This window comes from Erigeron canadensis, chromosome 1 (assembly GCF_010389155.1).
Source record: "Erigeron canadensis isolate Cc75 chromosome 1, C_canadensis_v1, whole genome shotgun sequence".
In the NCBI taxonomy this organism is placed as follows: domain Eukaryota; kingdom Viridiplantae; phylum Streptophyta; class Magnoliopsida; order Asterales; family Asteraceae; genus Erigeron; species Erigeron canadensis.
This window is the reverse complement of record NC_057761.1, coordinates 39,510,654-39,531,252: the sequence shown is the minus strand read 5'-3', so window position 1 is coordinate 39,531,252 and position 20,599 is coordinate 39,510,654. Positions and strand designations below refer to the sequence as shown.

General features: G+C 31.5%; 2 protein-coding genes across 2 annotated transcripts; both read right to left on the bottom strand.

Annotated features, from left to right (window-relative positions):
- Window positions 1-2,154: 2,154 nt before the first annotated feature.
- LOC122592129 (transcription factor HHO3-like) lies at window positions 2,155-3,731 on the bottom strand. Its single transcript, XM_043764340.1, has 5 exons — window positions 3,575-3,731; window positions 3,148-3,458; window positions 2,795-3,032; window positions 2,577-2,653; window positions 2,155-2,409 (listed from the first exon to the last, which is right to left on the bottom strand). The coding sequence occupies exons 1-5, from the start codon at window positions 3,729-3,731 to the stop codon at window positions 2,155-2,157; spliced, it is 1,038 nt and encodes a 345-aa protein (XP_043620275.1).
- A 13,440-nt stretch (window positions 3,732-17,171) lies between these two features.
- Window positions 17,172-18,578, bottom strand: LOC122583302 (AP2/ERF and B3 domain-containing transcription factor RAV1-like). Its single transcript, XM_043755721.1, has one exon. The coding sequence runs from the start codon at window positions 18,500-18,502 to the stop codon at window positions 17,453-17,455; it is 1,050 nt and encodes a 349-aa protein (XP_043611656.1). The 5' UTR covers window positions 18,503-18,578; the 3' UTR covers window positions 17,172-17,452.
- Window positions 18,579-20,599: the final 2,021 nt, after the last annotated feature.

Genomic DNA, 20,599 nt, shown 5'->3' with positions numbered 1-20,599 from the left:
ACCATTGACTTTTCACGCATCGAAATGTAACCAATTATTGTCAAAAAGTTATAATGTGCATGAACTAAGTCTGACATTTATCTTACGCACGAACTTAGTAAAAAGTGTTTATATCATGCAAAAAACATAGCCGACCAATCAAAAACTATGACAGCTGATATGGGGTGTCACGTAGCTCATATGAGTTGCTACGTATGCATTGTGCATGATATAAACATTTTTTTACAAATTCGTGCATAAAATAAAGGCCGGGTTTAGTTTTGTACACACTATAACTTTTTGAATATGGTTTATTACATTTCGGCACACTAAACCCTATAAAAAATGTCTTATGTTCCGTTTGTTAACGTGTATAAAATAGTGATATATATTTCTATATCAATATGCATGTTATAACGATAACCCGGATGTTATAGTGAAAACATATAGAGCATGCATGTTATAAGAGAAATGCATCAGGCTTGAGGTGTCGTTTAATTTTGTAGATATCCATCATAGTTAAAATAATATTTGAAGATAGCTCGATTTTTGCACAAATAAAGTATATATATATATATATACAGGGACGGCTGCTGCTTGGGGACAGCGGGGTCAGCTGCCCCCACTCCAATTTTAATACAATGTAATTTTTCAAAATTTAAATGGTATATTTGTAAATTTTTTTATAAAAGTAGGAAATAAATATAAATATTACATTCGTTGACAACTTGTCATAAACTTATTATTTGGATCTCATTGGTCATCGAGCAGTAATTTTAAGGTAGATCTTTTCATTAAGGTATTAAAAAACTCGAGTTGTTTATTTTTTAATAGAAAGAATGAAGTATAGTTTAAGAAAAAACTTTCGTTGTTTGAGTATGTAAATGTGTAGTACATTATAGTGGAACTATTTATAGAAAATGTATTTTCTTTCAAATTATTATATATTTATCATAAACAATTAATTATAATTATCATAAAGCTAATTATATCCAAAGAAGTATATTTTTGGGTTTCTTGCATCATATGATTGAATACGCTTTCATTTAATAAGACCTTGTTCGATACGTGTGGTCATTATTTGTTAAAAAAAAACTAGTATTTTTAAATATGAGTGTTAGACCCGGTGTAGATAACAAATTCTTTTGAGAGTCCATTTTCTATTTTCGAGATAGGCCCTTTTTTGTTTTTTTTTTTTCATTTTCGGATACGACTGTTGTAAGTATGACAAAGAACTTTTAATTTTGCCCCCTCGCAAAAAATTTTCTGGCTCCGTCTCTGTATATATATGTATACAAACCCAGATTACAAAACAAACTAACAAGATTAATTTGCAGGGAAAAGATGATTAATTAGAAAAGTTGTTATATATCCCATTGTTGAAACAAGTTAACAAGCTAGTTAATTATTTTTCTTCTATGATGCATATTACTTATGCGATTACGTGTTAATTATAAGGACAAAATAGCTACGCGATGCTGACTATTAATTATGGAAAATGGTTTTTGTCTGGTAATTAATTTATCATCATGAAAATGATAGTATTATGTGAGGTCTAGCAATTAAGTCTATATATTGTACGGAACTTTGAAATATACGAGAATATATATAAAATACTTGCAATGTTAGGTCCAACAAATATCATGTAACAATAGTTTATGGGCTAATGGTGTACACATCTAAACCATATGTCCAACGTATTTAGAAATGGATATATATAAAGATATAAGCAAAAAACGAAAAAGTGTATATGTATATGTATAAAAATCGTGTAAACTTTTAGGAACTTACTAAAGAGAATGAATAGCAACAAACATTACATGTAGCCTTGAATACATATTGGCCTAGCTTTCACAAAAATCCTCATCAACGTATAACGTACAAAAAACAATTAGCAGATCGATCTCCTTATCAAGTTTTATTTCTCTTAAGTTTTATCTAGTGGCCGGGCCGGGTCCCTAAATTTACTTGATTGTCGACCCTTAATTTTATCATGTTTGGAACCTTTTAATCTTTTAACGTAACCAACTTGAGGGGATCTCATCAATCAAAAAAAGCTCGTGGTATAGTAGCTAAGAAGAAATTAATTAATCAAAAGGAGCTAGGGATAGTTTAATTAGGCTGATCGATCGGTGAAGAGGTAGTGTACGGTCTTGGCAACACTAATTTTTTTTTTTATGACGATGGAGTTCTTGGTTCCATTGTTTTTTTCCGCAGAAATAGAGAAGGTGCTAGAGTCGTAGCTATTGAAGAGTATACTCCTTGGGTGTTGTTGGGTGCATCGGTTATCAGAGATGAGGCAGCTGCATTGTTGTTGGTGGTATATTCCAGCGGCGGCATCCATATTTGGCCAACCACCACAAGCCGGTGATGAGTTGGTAGTGTATCGTGGGTTGCAGGGTTCAGCCTTCTCGTATGCAGACGATATTTCTGTCATGTACGTTTATATCAAAAGTTAAGCAATTAATGTGTTTGAACTTATGTACAAACATATGATAATGATTAAAAGAAAAAAAAAATTCACTAATTAACGGAATAGTATTTGAACAATTGAATTATCATATTAATGAAATATATATATATATATATATACAAACCTGTAAGTGGCTTTTTATTTCGTCACTCGTAAGTCCATCAACCTTCATTAATTCCCTAATTTGTTTTGGTGTAGCAACTGCAAACAATATATATAAACCATTATTAATTTATTAAGTCACAATTATGTTTTAAAAAAAAAAGTCTTAGTGACAAATTAACTTGATGTAAGTTAAGTTAAGACAACTAATTAATAACGAAAATAAAAATTAGGACATACCATGGGCACCACCAAGTTGTTGAAGAGCATGGAGAAAGCGTCTATGCAATTCCGGCGACCAACACCTCCTTTGTTTCTTATTATTCGAATATTGTCCTAATTTATCATGATCACCATCATCCGTGTCCGCGGAAGAACTCACGGATGCTGGTTGTTGTTGTTTCTTTTGGAAAGGATGAAAAGCACCACATCCCTTATCATTTCTCTCCAAAGAAAGCTCCCTCTTAGACAATAAGTCCTAATTAACAGTATAACACATACATATAAATAAATAAATTTACAATCTTTAATGATCAAATAATTTGTATCAAAAAAAAAGAATAATTAATTAATGTGGTTTAATTTATACGTACCTTTTCAATGGGTTGATGATGATCTTGGGCTTGAATCGAAAGTTGGGTAGAGGTAAGCCAATCTGATTTCTTAGAACATGAACCTTCTGATTTATGACATGAATATTGTTTGTTGTTAATTTCTTGTTGCTCCTCCTCATCATTGCCATTTCCATCACCTTGGAATTCATTCGTTTGTTTAATAGGAATAAGTTGTTCCAAAAGTGGGCCTCCTGCTGCTTCACTTGAAATTTGCTCAAAATAATGATCGAATTCACCATTTAGGCAATCCGTGTTCGTCCCAGACATTTTCTGTTTGTATCTAACAATCGCTACATGACCAAAAAAAAAAAGTCAGATACATATAAATAGTGTGCGTGAAACGAATGTGTATTGATTCTAAACCAAAAAAATATATATGAATATGTGATCATCTAATAATGCGTACCTTGAGAAACAAGATCAAGACAAAGAGGAAGTTCACGTTCGAACACTTGAATCTTTCTTTTTTCTTCTTCTAAAGCTCCAATATACTCTTCATATCCCTTCACTTTTTCTCTGATCATCATCAACTCACTTGGATTATTATTCTTAAGAACCACCATTATTTATTTTTTTCCTTTTCTAAGAAAATTAACCGTTAATTTATATGGCGGACTACTATTCTGACTTGTTTTGTTTCAAGGTGGGGTTTATATATATGTGTGCAAACATAGGAAGATCCGATTGGTACGAGAAAAAAGCTAGCTTGAATATCTTAAGTACTGGAATTGATCGAGAATATTTAAGAATAAACTTTTGGAATAAAGAGAAAGAGAATTTTGCTTAATTTGGACATAAAACTTAGGAGAAATCGGAAAGTCTGCAAGATAGATAGGTGTCGAAGTCGTGGCGTCGCATACCAAGCATATATACGCTTTAACTAAATCTTTTCATTTATATCCACAGCAACAGATATACGGAGTAATATCACTCCCCAATATTTTATGATGGAAAATGCTAAAGGGCTGTATTTAACGTATATAAATAAACTTGTACCTTCCATATTAAAAGTCTGCCCCTTGATTTTTATGGTATATATACAAACAATTTATGCATCTTAAACACAGCCCTAAAGGCTGTATTTAGCAAACCTCTTTTATGATATTTAAATTATAATTAATATGCCTAAACAGGTTTTAAAAAAAGGATTGATCAACATTACATGACTTGAAATTAAATTGTGTAATGATGAAGAAAGAAAAACAAAAAGATACATTCATTAATGGTTCAGTTAATTTTTGGCTTATATTTTATTTATTGCTACATTTTTCCGGGAAATAAAAGGCATAATAAGTTGTCATTAAAAGTAAAAAGTCTAAAAAATATATGATTTATGATCCATGAATATAATTATATATATATGCTTTAAATGTTTATGTCACATTTGGTTCATGCACTTAGTGGTTTTGTTTTCGACCTAATAAATTAAGTTGTGACTTAATCAAAAATGCTTAATCCATTAAGTTATCAAAAGTGTTTGTTTTTTTTACTTAATAAACAAAAAATATCACTTATTCATTCAGTCACTTAATCAACTCAAACACTTAAATTGTTAAAAAAAACAAACATGATTTAGTAAATCAATTAACAATCTGTGGCCCAGAGACATTAAGCGTGTTTCGTCAAAAAAAAAATGAGGCCCAACTAATCTATTCAGCCTTTTGATCAAGTGCAGCCCTGAAAATAGCTCAATTTATTCCTAAAGCTGCCGGGCTTCTAATCCGGCCCAATATTTTTAAACCCAAACTTCATTGACGATATAATCCTTCAAAATCCATAGTCTTCTTCTCCCACCATTAATTATCGTCGTAGCTATTTCCCCAAAATTTTCCACATTGACCATATATTTCCATGAAATCAACAAAGTCATAACTGATATTCTGCATTCTTCATGACCTTACGTGTACGCTGATTTATTTTCACATTTTTGTTCAAGATATCGTGAGTAAGATTATTTTCTTAGAAAACAATCGTTTGCTACTTGCTAGTATAATATATATTTGTGTTTGTTTGTTCATTCGTTTAAAACTCAATGAATGAACACATGCAAAAAGCTTTATTCATATCCGTTCATGTTTAGACTAACGTCAACAAACAAACACCATTTTATTTCATTAATTCTTACTAGTAGTGAACCATAATGATATTAACAGAAAGTGTAACGCTTCTCACAAATCACATTATAAAAGTTGTCACACAGTACTCACACCAACAATTACATAAAATCAGCAAAAATCTCGTTAGAAAATTAAAAGATGCCACAAGGCTTTACGTATCCTCTATCATACCCGCCCCATTGTACTCGATTAGAGGGGAAAAATCGCTCAGCAGCACACGTTCTTGAGGCCATGACGCACCACATTAATTACTAGGTGTAGTCGTCCACAATGTTATCCACCCTCGACCGACTACATTACATAAACAAGACAACAACTTCAACCGCTCTAGGTAAACTTAAAAAGAAACACATAGTATACCCAAGTATATCATAGTATTTATCATAGTGGCCGGCCACGGTGCGCTAATTATGATGAGGGCTTCACCGCCGAGTTCCACACCGTTTCTTTTACCTGCAAATGGGCTTTGTGTTCTTAACACACCTATAATGATGGCATATTTAGTGTTCGCTGTAAGAAAGGTCGTCATCAAAATGATTATTAATGACATATTAGATCGATGACTTTTTAGTCAAAGATTTGGAATTTTCCTTCTACGTCTTTATGAGAAAAGATTTGGTATTAGCATAAGCCTCTATTAAGCTGTTTTGTATTGTGACATATCACAAATACAGCTTATTGCTAAACGTAAGTAATTAGTGGAAGAAATTTTCTAACATGTGTCACAAAACACATGTTTTTACACATTTAATGAAGTCAATGTTTCTTAAAATACGAGAGCAAGTATCTACGCGTTGCGGCGGTGAGATGGTGAGGATGATAGGTCATAGAGTGTGATATGTCATAGAGTGTCATAGCCAAATCCCTTAGCCGTACGGGCTACGCCTTCGGATTCAAAAATTCTTTGAAAGTATATCGAATGACATCTCTAATGAAAGAGCATGAAATTTTAAGAACACCCATATAATTTTTATAATTTATCGATATATGGTTTTTGAAATAAACGATTTTGAATGAATTAGATGAGTAAAATGATTTATGAAGGAGAGAGAAAGTTGTAAGCATTGATGTATGGTACATCATGCATTATTATGTATATATTGTTGAAATTGAAAGTGTAAAGTTAAAACCCTATTTACTTTATAATATAGTATAGATAGTATAGATAAAAATCTAAATCCTAAAATGCTAAGTTTAGTTTTGTGTTTTATTAAAGTGTATTAAATATATATTTGTATTTATAGAAAATGTTAGTTCGTTAAAAGTGTCTATATATATATATATATATGCCTTGTGGGCAATTGAGGTGGCTACACAAATAAGTTATTAAAGCTTATTTGAATTGCGGATGTTATAATGTCCTTAATCAGCTTGATAAAAAAAATGGGATTAATCAAATTCAATGGGCGTTAGTAAACATTTTCAAAAATGGCCACTCGTTTTGTTAAATTAGTTAGCTTCGAGTCATCAAGTGACAGTCAACAACCCTCTCTAGTTGAGTTTGTTAAATAACCACTGTATATCGGTGCATATTCGAGTGTTAAATTATTTAATATTAGTTTTGTGGCCCAGAGTCGTACACCTTAAACGTGCAACTAAAAGGAAAAAAAAATTGGAAATTTGGCAAATGGCCAGCTTTTTGGAGTGTAGGAAGAAAATACGGTGAAAAATAAGTTGAACAGTACTAATTTGACTGTAAATTTGGCATTAGCTAAAGACTTTGACTTTTCTTTTTTAAAACGTCAAACTTATTATCTGGCCATTTTGATAAGATATTAATCAATGTTTGGTTAGTTTCTAGAAAGACTTCGCGATACTAACACACGGATATGCTGATATAGTGATATGTTCTGTACGTATCCGTGGTTGTTGGCAATACACATAAGTTGCCTCAAGAATTCTATTTTCACAGTTAGCAATTCGAGTTAAAAAGATATATATACTAATACTAGTATTAATATGGTGTAGGCATAAACTTATGGTTGAATATTATTAGATATATATACTAATACTAGTATTAATATGGTGTAGAACATGAATCACAGTTAGCAATTCGAGTTAAAAAGATAGAGACCAACCTCGATAAAAAGTTTACAAAAGAAAAGTTATATACTGTAATAAAGAAAACTACATATGAACATAAAAACTATATTACAAATTATTTCATTGAATATATTATAGTAATAGTAATTTATAAATTAACAAACTATCATTTATTCATATTAGGTTGGTTTGTTTACCACTATCTGAACACATCCTTGCTAATTACTAAACCAAGCAAAAACACAGATCAAAATTATTTTGTTTGATTAAACGATCATGACTATGAAATCAAGATTTATATTTATGTCGTTAATATAAAAGTAAAAAAGAAAGGATGTTGATTCATATAATAAAAATATATTAATTCGGGGAAATAAAAATATATAAACTTGGGAGAAAGCAAGTTATACGACCAAAATTAGACGAATTAGATAGGTATCTTTAGATTAGTAAAAATTAAAGAAATTAGTTATAGATGATTCCGTATATAAATTATTATTTTAATTAGAATTTTAGTGAGTTTCCTTATTCTAAACTATTGAAATACGTAATTTTATATATAATATGGAGTAAGGTTTAAAGAATAAATAAATAACTAAATAAAGTATAAATTAGGAATTTTAATTTGATCAAATAAGTTTACTCAAAAGGACACTTGTCATTTGAAGAATGTGTCATGTGTCGATTAAACAATACTTTAATCCTGTTTTAGTTTATTGCTAGATATTTTTGCACGCTATTGGTAGCTTTAAGCCTTTCTCTAATTAAAAAAAAATTCATTTTTTCATACTTAGTTATAAAAATTGTAAAAAAAATTATGTTTTAATCACATATAAAAATGTGTAAGAAAAGGTTATATATAAAAGTGTAAATAAATTTTAAAAGTTATAATTTTTTCACACTTATAAGTTATAAATGTGTAAACAAAATGTTAACACATAAAAGTATGAATAACTGTCAAATATTTTCACACTTAAAAGGGTGAGTCAATTTGTAACACATGCATGATTTCTTTACACCCTCCATGTGTGAAGAAAATAAGTGTTATAAATTAACTTTCATACTCTTAATTGTGAACAATTAATATATTTTTACATACTTAAACATGTAAACTTTTTTTTTCCACATGTATAAGTGTGTAAATATTGTAATTTTTTAAATTTCCTCACACTTTGAAATGTAATATATATATATACTTTTAAATGTGATTAAATTAACAAAAATTTTCACATATATTTACTTTGAAATGTAAATTTTTAAAGGTATATAAAAACAAATGTGAGAAAATGACATATTTTGTTGTAGTGATATATCTCTAACATGTAGAGGAAAAAAATATTTTTATAACAACATATTTTTTTTCTTCTAAAAATGTTTCATTTTCAACTACTATTACTTTATTTACTATACAGTATACAACTTACTTTTTAATTTTCTTCCTTTCTTTCTTTTTTTCTATTTTTTTTTTAACTCTTTGCAACAAACAACTACAACAAAGAAGTGATTTCGGAAGATAAATATAAATAGTGATATCTTACATATGGAGATTTGAAGTGTGGGATTCTCCCCCATTGTATATAAAAGTAATACGAGGATATATTAGAGTTTTGTATATAAAAGTAAAAGTAATATATAAATAATTTAAAGCTGTTGTGTAAATATAGTTTTTTTTAATGTTTAAATTGTTAGAGCATGTTCGTCTCATTTATCGGCCATACGTTCTTCGGACAAGATATCATTTGAATTTTCAGAGGACCACATAGGGAAGAAAACCTATCCACCAAACGTCACGACTATTAATAAGAGTTCATCTTACGCTCTCTCGGGTTTAAACTCGGGTCTCCCCCTTAATATAATTATTTGACCCTCATGAGAGGACTGAGACTCCACTAACGTTTTATCTCAATAATTATATGTTAATATAGTTTACTCTTTTTTTTCCTAAACATTTGGTCAGCACATGACATCAGAAAAACTTCACTGTGTAAAAATGAAACCTTGCACTTACCCTATACAACGAAATGTTGACTATGGACTTTTAATTACAAGTATTAAGAAGGAAAACCCAAGGCTTACCATTCCTGAAGATCAAACTCAAAACCTTGTAAAATTAGAAATGCCTCTGACCAGCTGCGCTAGCCATCATTAACAAACTCAATTGATTAGGCTAAGAAAAGATTATTTTAATGAGTTTAAGTTTCAAAAGCAAAATTAATACGTATTATTTATTTGAGTTTATTCCATAAAAAGGTAACCTATTTACGCCAAATTCCTATTAAAGGTAACCTATTTTGTTTTCGTCTATTTAAAGGACCCTATTTTCATAAAATTCCTAATAAAGGGTATGTCGTTAGTTTTTGACAGACGGAGCTCGTTAAGTGCCACGTCACCTCTGCCACGTCATCACTTTTGCTGACGTGGCACTTGACTTTGACCGGCCTATATATATATATCGATTTATATATCAAAAAAACATATTTTCCCTGGATCTATTTCTCTCTCCCCGCTCCTTCTTCCCCCTTTTCTCTATTTCCCCCCAAAACTCAAGAACCGTAATTTTCCCATTCTCCAATTCGTTCGATATCTTATCAATTAAACACTTCTAAATGTCTAATATATCTGGAGGACCTGTTTCTCGTTGTTTTTGTGGTGATGTAGCAAGAAAATGGACGTCGTTGACATCAAACAACCTAGGTAGGCGATTTGTGGGTTGTCCTAATTACCAGGCTAATAGAAGATGTAACTACTTCTCTTGGATTGATCCAGAACTACCAAATGACGGTATACAAGTAAGATGATTGAATTCGGAGATGAAAGAAAGAAACATGAAGAAGAAATCGCAAATTTGAGGAAAAAATTGAAGTGTTCAAGAAGGATTATAATGGGTATTATATGTTGTTGTATTATGTATTTTCTTCTTTTCTAGTTTATCAGTTTGTCAATCAATTTGTAAGCTTTTTAATGTTTTCAAGTTTATCAGTTTCTGCAAGTGTTCAAGAATGAATATGTTCTAGACTTCTTTTCTGCAAGTTTTCAAGCTTTTGTAATATTTTGAATGAAATTGAATGGAAGTATTTCTGCAAGTGTTATCCTTGGTTTCTGCAAGTGCAATATTATGTAATATTGTTTCTGAAAGTGTTCTAAGTTGCAAATGTTATTTTGAATGAAATTGAATGGAAGTGTTATTTTGTAATAAAAAAATTAGCACCAAAGAGGATTTAGATAATTAGCATATATTACATATTGGAATTACACAATAGTTCCAAAAGATTGCATTACATAATGCAAGTACATAAAATTGCATAATTCTACTAAATTAGAGTTTCAAAAGATTGTAGAATTACATATGATTCTAGTTAACACTTAATGGTTTGTCACAACTATTGCCAACTCCATCTTTGGTTACCACTTTTGTTGCAAGCTTCCTATTTATGATCCTTTCTGACTTCTTTCTTGGAGGAACAAATGGTCTCCTTGTTGGTGTCTTTTTCATTCTTCTTTGAGAGGTTCCAACAGGTGCAAATTGTTGAATGGGGTCATCTTCATGAAGATTAGTGATATTTTCCTCAAGATTTTGGTTTTGAACCCTAACTTGAACAGGTGCAGATTGTTGAATGGGGTCATCTTCATGAAGATTAGTGACATTTTCCTCAATATTTTGGTCTTGAACAGGTGTAGACTGCTGCACTGGTTGACTTTGACCTTCACCACTTTGACCTTGACCACTTGGACCAGCAACCTTTGCACCACCACCCCTGCCACCACCACCTCTGCCAACACCACTTCTGCCACCAGCCCTTTGACTTGGACCATCACCTCTGCCATTACCACCTTGATTTGGAGCACTATTTCTGCCATCTATCTTTGGCCTACCTCTTTTTTTGGGTATTTTTGGTTGTCTTGACAATGGGACTTTTGAACAGCTTCTTGCATTATGCCCATACTGACAACAATTGGAACATTTTTTTGATTTTGTTGACATTATAGGTCCATCCTCACTGCTTGCTTTTTTTCTCTTCACTGTTAGTCTTCCAGGCATTCTTCTCAGAGGTGGTGCCAATGGTAGAATCCTATTTGTCTTTGGCCACATTATTTCACCACCCACATATCTTATATTATACATGTAAGTAGCCAAGAACTTGCCTTTCCTTAAAATATCACTTACAAATGGTTCAGGTTCTTTGTATTGAGCATATATGGCCTTAACTGCATGTAGATATGGTATTCCACTCAACTGCCATGCTCTACAACTACATTCCCTCTTATCCAAGTTCACAAGAAAGCTATCACTTTTATATATCACTTCAAACTCTTGAAAACCAGCATTGAATACCTCCCAATCCCTAAAAAAGAATTATAAGCAGAAAATACTAAACAAGAGAACAATTCTGAAAATGATAAACAAGACAACTATTAAGTTCATACCTGTGTGTTATTTTGCTTTCTTCCAGATTTAGTCTCACATTGGGGCATATATCATCAGTCCATGACTGCCCTGTAAGCCTCTGATCATTAAGTCTTGTCATGACTTTCCTCCTAATCTCTTCAAACATATGAATAATTGGCATCTTCCTAAAATCTTTGATCATTCAATTCCAGCATTCACAAATGCCATTCTCAACAGAATCACAATCCAATCCTGGTTCATAAAATGCTTTAGTAACTATATGGTTGTTTGTTAAGCAGATAATTGTATGCTTCTTCATTCCCTTGTTTGATTTTAGCTAAAATGAACATAAAATGTTCTGGATACGTTGACTTTGCAGCTTGCCAAAAGTAGTTCTTAAAATACACCCCAGCCTATTTCTTACTAAAATTTGCATATACATGTCTAACACATTGTCTATGTTCACAATTTGGTGTTCTCAAAACTGGCATTGGTTGTCTCCTTGGACTGAAACCCTTATTTGGTGATATGTTTTGGTGTGCATTACCCTTTTTCCTATTTTGTTTCATCTTCCTACATTCCATCAATTCTTCCTCACCAGCACTTAGATGATGTAAGCTAGGACAATCACTGTCTGAATCACTTTCAGACTTACTCTCACTTCCACCCTAACTTTCGACCACACTCTCACTTTCTGAATCACTTTCCTTATCCCCATCTCCATCATAGTCAGGATCTTCACTATCATCATCACCTTCCCCATCTGGTTTATTTTCTTTCACACCCTCTTTCACTTCCTCCTCCTCACATTCATCATCACTTCCTTCAATAAAACTTGACAAATCTAATTTTTCTAAATCTACATACATATGTATAGGCCCATCATGTGCAATAGCATGCTTAAAAAAATTTCTAAAATTACTATCACATACCATGTAACGTAAACCCTTACTTAATTCTTTACAAGGTACACAATAATATAGCCCAATATATTTTTCTTTGGTTGCTTGATAAAAAGTGTTTATCACCTTAATTACTTTTTTATTGAATGACTGAAATGTATACTCATTATATTTCACTTCACCCATAGTAACCAACACCCCACCTTCGTATCGCAGTGGATTTTTCAAAAACCCACCACAATAATGAACCTCTAAAGTACCTAACTTATTCTTTGACTTCATTTTAACAAAAATAAAGCAAGATTAAAGACTTAACTATGTGATTTGTACATTGCGGTACAAGTTTTTCCCTTCAATTTAGTGTTTAATCGAATGAATTTTGGATGGGGGAAATTAGGGTTCTTCAATTTGGGGGGAATTAGAGAAAAGGGGGAAGATTTATGGCGGGGAGAGAGAAAAGGGAAAAAGTAAATAAGAAAAAGATATATATAAATCGATATATATATATAGGACGGTCAAAGTCAAGTGCCACGTCAGCAAAAGTGATGACGTGGCAGAGGTGACGTGGCACTTAACGAGCTCCGTCTGTCAAAAACTAACGACATACCCTTTATTATGAATTTTATGAAAATAAGGTCCTTTAAATAGACGAAAACAAAATAGGTTACCTTTAATAGGAATTTGGCGTAAATAAGTTACCTTTTTATGGAATAAACCCTATTTATTTATGGGTCTGGATTATCATTGCGGTAACTTATAATTTAGACCTATTATATGTACACTCTATAAGTATCTGTAAACTTATTGTATTTATTTGGCTTTCTTTCTAATATATATTTTGAAATCAATATGTATTAAATCGATCGAGTTGATTTCTAATTTAAAGGCAATTTTTATGTTTATTTATACACTAATGGAGTCGTCGACGAGCATTCTGTGATGGGATGACTATATATACACAATTTACATCTAGAATCCCAATGTTATTTTGACAAAGTCACCATCATATAAACAACATCAATACACTAAATAATTGTTAATTAAGCATGTGTCATTAAAATGAATATCCAGATTTTAAAATATTATATGTAATCCCGTAAAAGGCTCGCCCCCTTTGGTGGAGTGACCCTTCTATCTACTAATAGAAATATTAAATTACCAATTTACCATGTGGCCACTAGGGTTTTTTTAAGAACAAGTGGCTGTAGCAGCTACACATTTAAGTTTAACCCCTTGACAATGGAATAAATGCAAACATGTATGGAAATATATGTACCAAAGTGTGCACTTGTATGAACCTGTCTACTTAGGAAAAGCTTTGTTAATTAAAGAGATAAGATGAAATTGGATCTTGGACTAGTAATTTAGTTATCTTGCCATTGAATCAGCAACTATTATACTCGTATAACAAGTTCATTTCTTACTGCATTATTATTATTTGTGGCCAGAACATGGGATTAATTAAATAAGTAAATGCACCTTAATCTTAAATCAACAATATAATGGTCAAAAAGTATGAATCTTGTACTTGAATTAATGGTACCCTATGAATTACTACTATACAATGGGCAGGCAGATAACAGAAGTTACACTTTTTGGTTTAACTCAGAGGTGACAGATTTATAGTTTCCCCTATGTACCGTTTTAATAAGTTTTCAATTTATTGTTAGTGCCGGTACAACTTAAGTGTCCATGACATTCTTAAGGATAATTAAGTTTCCCATATATATATATTTTTGATGGGTTTTCAACGTATTGGTATCCATGAAGCTAAGTCAACTAATATAATTCTTTGTGGAAAATAATAAAGTTAGAAAATGAAGGAATTGAAAATGACATGAGAGAAGTTTTGCTTAGTAAATTCACTTGCAAACAACACAAATTATGGTTGCGTCAACTTATATATATATATAAACTGAAATAGCTCAATAAACCCTTTTCTAGATGAATAATTGATTATTATATTAGATGGGCGATGGCTAACTGTATTGAAAACAAACAAAAAGCCTATGATACACTTGGTCTAATTATATATATGAGGACATATAATATAAGTACACTATTGTTAAATTATATGTATTGGAATAGTATGTAATTAGAAAATAATAAGTCCTAAAAATTAGTCTAAAAATTCTCTTAAAAATTCTCCTAAAACTATAAGAATGTGATATGTGATATCTACTAATTCTCTTTCATAATCTTACCTCCTAATTTTACTACATTTTTCATCTAATATTTTGAAGGATTTTTAAACTATTATTCTAGGATGATTAATCATTTTCCTTACGATAAATGTGTTAAAGTATAATAATCACGTTTTTGTTTTTTGATTCCTGTAGAACTGCTGGGAGATTCTCTATGTTTTTTCCATTTGTATGTCATCATCAGTACATGCATCTGTCTTGACTCATGAGCATCCAATTCCATGTATACATATATGAACCCATCATTAGAAATTTTCATGTGCCAAAAAGGATATCAGATTGATATACATATCCTTCTTGATTTCATTTTACAATAATTAAAACTTATATATATAGCAGTTCAAGTTATCTTCTTTATTGATTTAATAAAGCTAGAGTTTTAATAATATTAAACACCTAACAGCCAGCTATATTATGTTTGCCATGAACAAACTGGCCATTGCCAACAATTATCAGGCTATGGTTATAATTACTTCTTAATCTTCAACGTTAACCAATGAATTTTCCGTGATAACTTAAGCAGGTTTTGGATAACACACATATATAATATATTACGGAATAATTAATATCAAGAGTACGATTAACTTGCCTAATATATACGTTTTGGTTGCGCACATATATATATAAGTTTGTAAGTTTTCTATGTATCATTAGTAGGTACATTATCCTTCTTCCCATCAACTAGAGACAATGAGAATGAATTAAGCTAGCGTATTGAAACTCGAGTATCGGGGAGGTGGGATGTAAATAGTTTTGTCTCTACCCAAAGATAAAAATACTATAGAAATACTACTTTGCATAAAATATGTAAATGAAATGGGGTTTATATGTTATTTAACTATTGGGCAATGAAAATTTAGTTTATCAAGTGTCATTTGATCTTGAATCTTCTTGAATTAATGGATTTTTTTTTTCTAAATAAATAGGATAGTATCTTGTGTAATATCTTTCTTGATATAGTATATGACTAGATGATATGATTTTTGGGGATGTAAAAAGACCAAGAACTATTCAAAGATCTCTTGTACGACCCTAGATTTGGAGCATCATATCATATCTGATTCGCTTTTGTGTGCCATTGTGACCTTTTTCTTCATATGGAAAAACATCTTTTCTTCATGGCCTGTACTCTATTACGTAGCTTATCACATTTTCATCTATGTTTCCTTTTCTTCTAACATACACTAAACTAGTAGCAATTGGTGCCCTACGAGTTAACGACGTTTATGTAACCAGATAGTTTAATATGGAGACCTTGGAATATATATGAGTCGGTTATCATCAATTTATCGAAACAAAGAAGACACAAATAAAGTTTAAAAAACTTAAATAACCACCATCTAAGTTCCATAAGTGAACAGCTTCAATGACCAATGAAGGGATCGGAAAATGGTATTTACAAAAACCTCAGTTAAGCGGTTTACATTTATGTTATAAACTTGACATCTCTGATTAAGCCGAAGAAGAAAAACCTCCTACTTATCCTTTCCTAGTGGGTATAAATCTAACATCACCAAGTTATATATAACAAGACATAAAAGCATTAGAATTTTGTTTCTGTTTCTTGAGACATAATATACATTGATATTTCATGGAGTATTTAAGATGTGAAATATTAGTTAAAGTCAAGACTTGAAAAGGAACTATTTCTAACTAGCTAGTTGAACCCATTTTAGGAAGAAAAAAAAGTAACTTGAATATATGTTTCACTAAAAAAAAACTATTCCGGATTTTAATGGGATTTACTACAGCCACACAACTCTTTTATTCCAAAAGAGGTAAAGCTATAGTATCCTTGCAGGAAAGGTTAAAAAATATGCTCCATCTATTATGTGTTGAAAATTTGAATGATGGTCATACACCATACGAATACTTTTGTGTACTGATTTGTTCGTACAACCACAGTGCCAGCTAGCTAGTGTGTGGGACTTGTCAACAAACATAAGCAGATATTTTTTCACATACAAATTTTATGCTGAAACAAGAAAGTACTCATGAAACATTATCTACTAAAACAGGAAAGGTTCTATCTTTTGAGCACAAAAGTATTTCATTGCACATCGTCATACTTGTATATGTATGACAACATTCATAACAAAGCATTTATTGTGGAAAATTAAACCATACCAGACTCCATAAACTAATTAAATTCTAACAAACTAGAATAATATTTCAAGTTTTCTTAATGAGTATTGAATAAATTGATTTTAACTATAGACAGATTCTCAAAGACCAAAACTATGTAGATGTAATTTGTTGCCTTTCAAGAAAAATTATTATAGTATTGATAATAATAGCATATGCAAAGAACAAAATATTAATCAAAGACCTAACTGATGAGAAGATGAAATTATAAGAAAAACAAAATTTATATTTTTGTTGGATTTTTTTACAACTGTTCAACTTGATCCCTACATTGAGCTTTCTTTAGCTCAATTATCTTTTGGAATTCTAACAAAAAAAAACAAATATACAAATTAACTTTTTAATGCAACTTGCATCCTTCTCTATTCCATTCCCACCACTTTCCAGCTTCATTCCCCGTCATCATAATCATCTCATCTACAAATTATAAAAAAAAAAGTAATCCAAAATAATTACCAAACAAACCCCTGAAGAAATTAAAAAGTGTTACAAAGCATCAATAATTCTTTGTTTCTTACACTTCCCTAACCCTAACAACTCATCCACCTCTATGTTACTCCTCTTCCCATTGCCATTAGTACTATTTCCACTGAATATATTCACACCAAACAACCTCAACATCTGACTCGGTTGAACCGGCTGAACCGGTAATTTAGTGTTCACGTTACCCGGAGAACCGGTTTTCGACCTCCAATCGATATAAAGCTGCTTATCCGAACCGGTAGATCTTTGAAAACTCACAATGTCACCATGTTTCAAATTTTTTTCTTTAACAAACCTGCTCCAACCTTTAGTCAACACATAGCTTTGACTACTATTCCAATAAGAGTAACGAAATCGCCATACTTTCATCCCACTATCTTCGAAATGCAAAAGAACACCTTTTGAAGTACTCCCACTTTGTAACGGAAAATGTTTTTCCGCATGTTGTTTTGGTATCACTAACCGGTTTAACTTCCCAACATCACTTGGAGTCACAATTTTTTCAAAAAGTTGTTCTCTTGCGTTGACCATTTGGTCATGTTGACCACCCGACCTAAAACCGTCGCTACTAAAATGACTTTTGTTTTTCATATTACAATTTCTTTTACTTTGTTCAAGTTCATCATTGTACGTATGTTTTCTCAACATATCAACAATTTCAGCTTTTGAATGAGTGTTTAAAAAAGCGGCTTCTAGACTTGCTTCTTCAGTGTCGGCCGGAAGTGGTTTGAAGTTACAAACGGCGTCACGGCCACGGAAGCGTTGGACGGCGGTGTCGTAAGCTTTCGCGGCTTCGTCTTCTTCGTTAAATGTTCCGAGCCACACGCGCTGATGTTTCTCGTAAATCTGTGCACCCCACCGGCCGTTTGGTTGTGGGACCACTCCTTTGAAACGTGAAGATGGTAGCTTTCTTGACTCGGCTTCTAATCCGCCGTCCATGTCAAGAACCATGCTGCCTCCGCTACCAACTAACGGCGGAGTAGTCGCCGGAGCTACGACGGTTGATGTTGTTTCGGTGGTTGTGCTTTGATCATCTGTAGAACTTCCATCCATTTTATATAAATAGAAATATTATATAGATATAGGAAAAGAAAGAAGGATAATGAGGTTGGTTGTCTAGAGAGAGAAAGAGAGAGATGAAAAATAATGTGTTTATGAAGTGGTTGTGGGAGAAAGGTTAGGTATATATAGGAACATTGGCAAAACTCATAATGTATGGTGCATTTATATATATAATATGTGTGTCGGGGTAATGATCAATCTTCCTAAATTGTTAGTCTAAAAATCCTTTTAATTAATAGGATTGTGACATGTGAAAAATTAGGGGTGAGATTAGGAAAGAGAATTAATGAATTCCATGTATTAACAAGTGGATATATTAGGAGGATTTTTAAGAAGATTGATTAGAGGAATTTATCATTTTCCCTTTGTGTATATATATATAAGGAGAAAAAAAAATGTTTTTTGTTTTACTCATGGGTGTGTGTGCGTGCTTGTAGATATACGTAAAATATACGGAAGAGATGTAGGTGAGGTGGGTCAACTCAGAGAGATGGTAAGGAACCAGGAAGATTCATGATATATAACAACTTGTGATATAATTATTGTTGGATAACACAACATGGAGTAAATGTATATGTATAAATACACAAATATTGTATTTATGTAAAGTATGTATAGAGAGTGTGTGTAGAGAGAAATAAATTAAGGGAAGGGAGCAAGTGGATGGGTGAATTCACATGAGAGGGGACCTATAGTTTTACAAATGCATCCCCCCCAAAAAAAATAGCTGATTGTGCAAAAATACTACTGTCTATCGGCATGGTGTCTCTCTTGTGTGTGTGAGAGAGAGATGATGTTTATCTTAAAACCCATTGGTTTGTACTTAAAAGTAGAATCGACCAATAATAGAGATGCATTTGATGAAGGCATTTGTTAATGAGATGACGATATTACCTTTTTCATGAAACACTTGTGTATTAATATAATTAATGGAAAATCCTAATAATTCTCTTAAAACATTAACAAAGTGACATGTAGTATCCACTAATTCTCTTTCATAATCTTGACCCCTCATTTTTCATATATCATTATCTCATAGTTAAAAGGATAAGTAGATTATTTAATTAGAAAGATTAATCATTTCCTATATTTAATTGCATTAATTAATTGCATATACCAGTACCAATTATACCCAACTTACACCTAGAGTACTAGATGTACGAAAAAGTACACGTATGAATTTATAGCTACTGTGTTTTGGTTTCGCATCAAATTAACACCTCATTAGTCCGAATGTTATAAATATCGTATCTTATAGACGAGCAAGTTTGTTATAAACAATCAAATTAGCTAAAACAACGGTTTTTATCGGGTTAACTAGTTAAACTTATATATCATTAGAAAAACAGCTAAAATTTAATACCTAAGAAACATTACTAAAAATATTATGATTTCAACTAATATACAATTTGAATTTAACAATCTAAATCATGACATCATTATCGTATATTAGTCATATATTCGCACAATCCGACGGTGAGATAGTGGTTGGCGGTGACGGGTGGTGGCAATGGCAGTAGTGGCGTTGTTATTAATATATATGCAATTGATATAAACATAAGGTATTGTAATTATTTTAAAGGTTGTGGATGTATGTTAATTGTAAATAATTTTATTATGATATTATATAAATATTAGGCGAAAATATTTAAATTAATAAATCAGATGGGTAGTTTGGGTAGATCAAGTTCTTTTCTTGAGAAAATAAGAGAGTCATATGCTTTATAAGGTAGTTAAGAAATGGGTGAGAATCCCCTCAAATGACCTCAACTTGAAGGTAAAATTAAAAGAAATTTGACCCTTAAAATCAAAAATCATGATTGATCTGATCCATTAAACATCATTATTATTATTGTTGTTGTTGTTGTTATTGTTATGAGAAGTGATATTGGTATCACATGTTGTCATAAATCTACCACACATGTGTTATAATAACTTGTACAGTGTATCTAGAAAGTTGTACTGTGTGGTAAATTTATCAAAATCTGTAATATGAATATTATTACCCTATTGTTATCTTCTGATTCATTAAACAATCAAGGTTCAAAAAACTTGAAGAAAACCCTAAGACATTATGCTCCTCTTTAA

Coding starts and splice junctions, on each gene's coding strand:
- LOC122583302 (XM_043755721.1), bottom strand. CDS start 18,502: ATGGATGGAAGTTCTACAGATGATCAAAGCACAACCACCGAAACAACA.
- LOC122592129 (XM_043764340.1), bottom strand. CDS start 3,731: ATGGTGGTTCTTAAGAATAATAATCCAAGTGAGTTGATGATGATCAGA. Junction 3,033..3,147: donor ATCATCAACCCATTGAAAAG/GTACGTATAAAT, acceptor ACTGTTAATTAG/GACTTATTGTCTAAGAGGGA. Junction 2,410..2,576: donor AAATAAAAAGCCACTTACAG/GTTTGTATATAT, acceptor CGTACATGACAG/AAATATCGTCTGCATACGAG.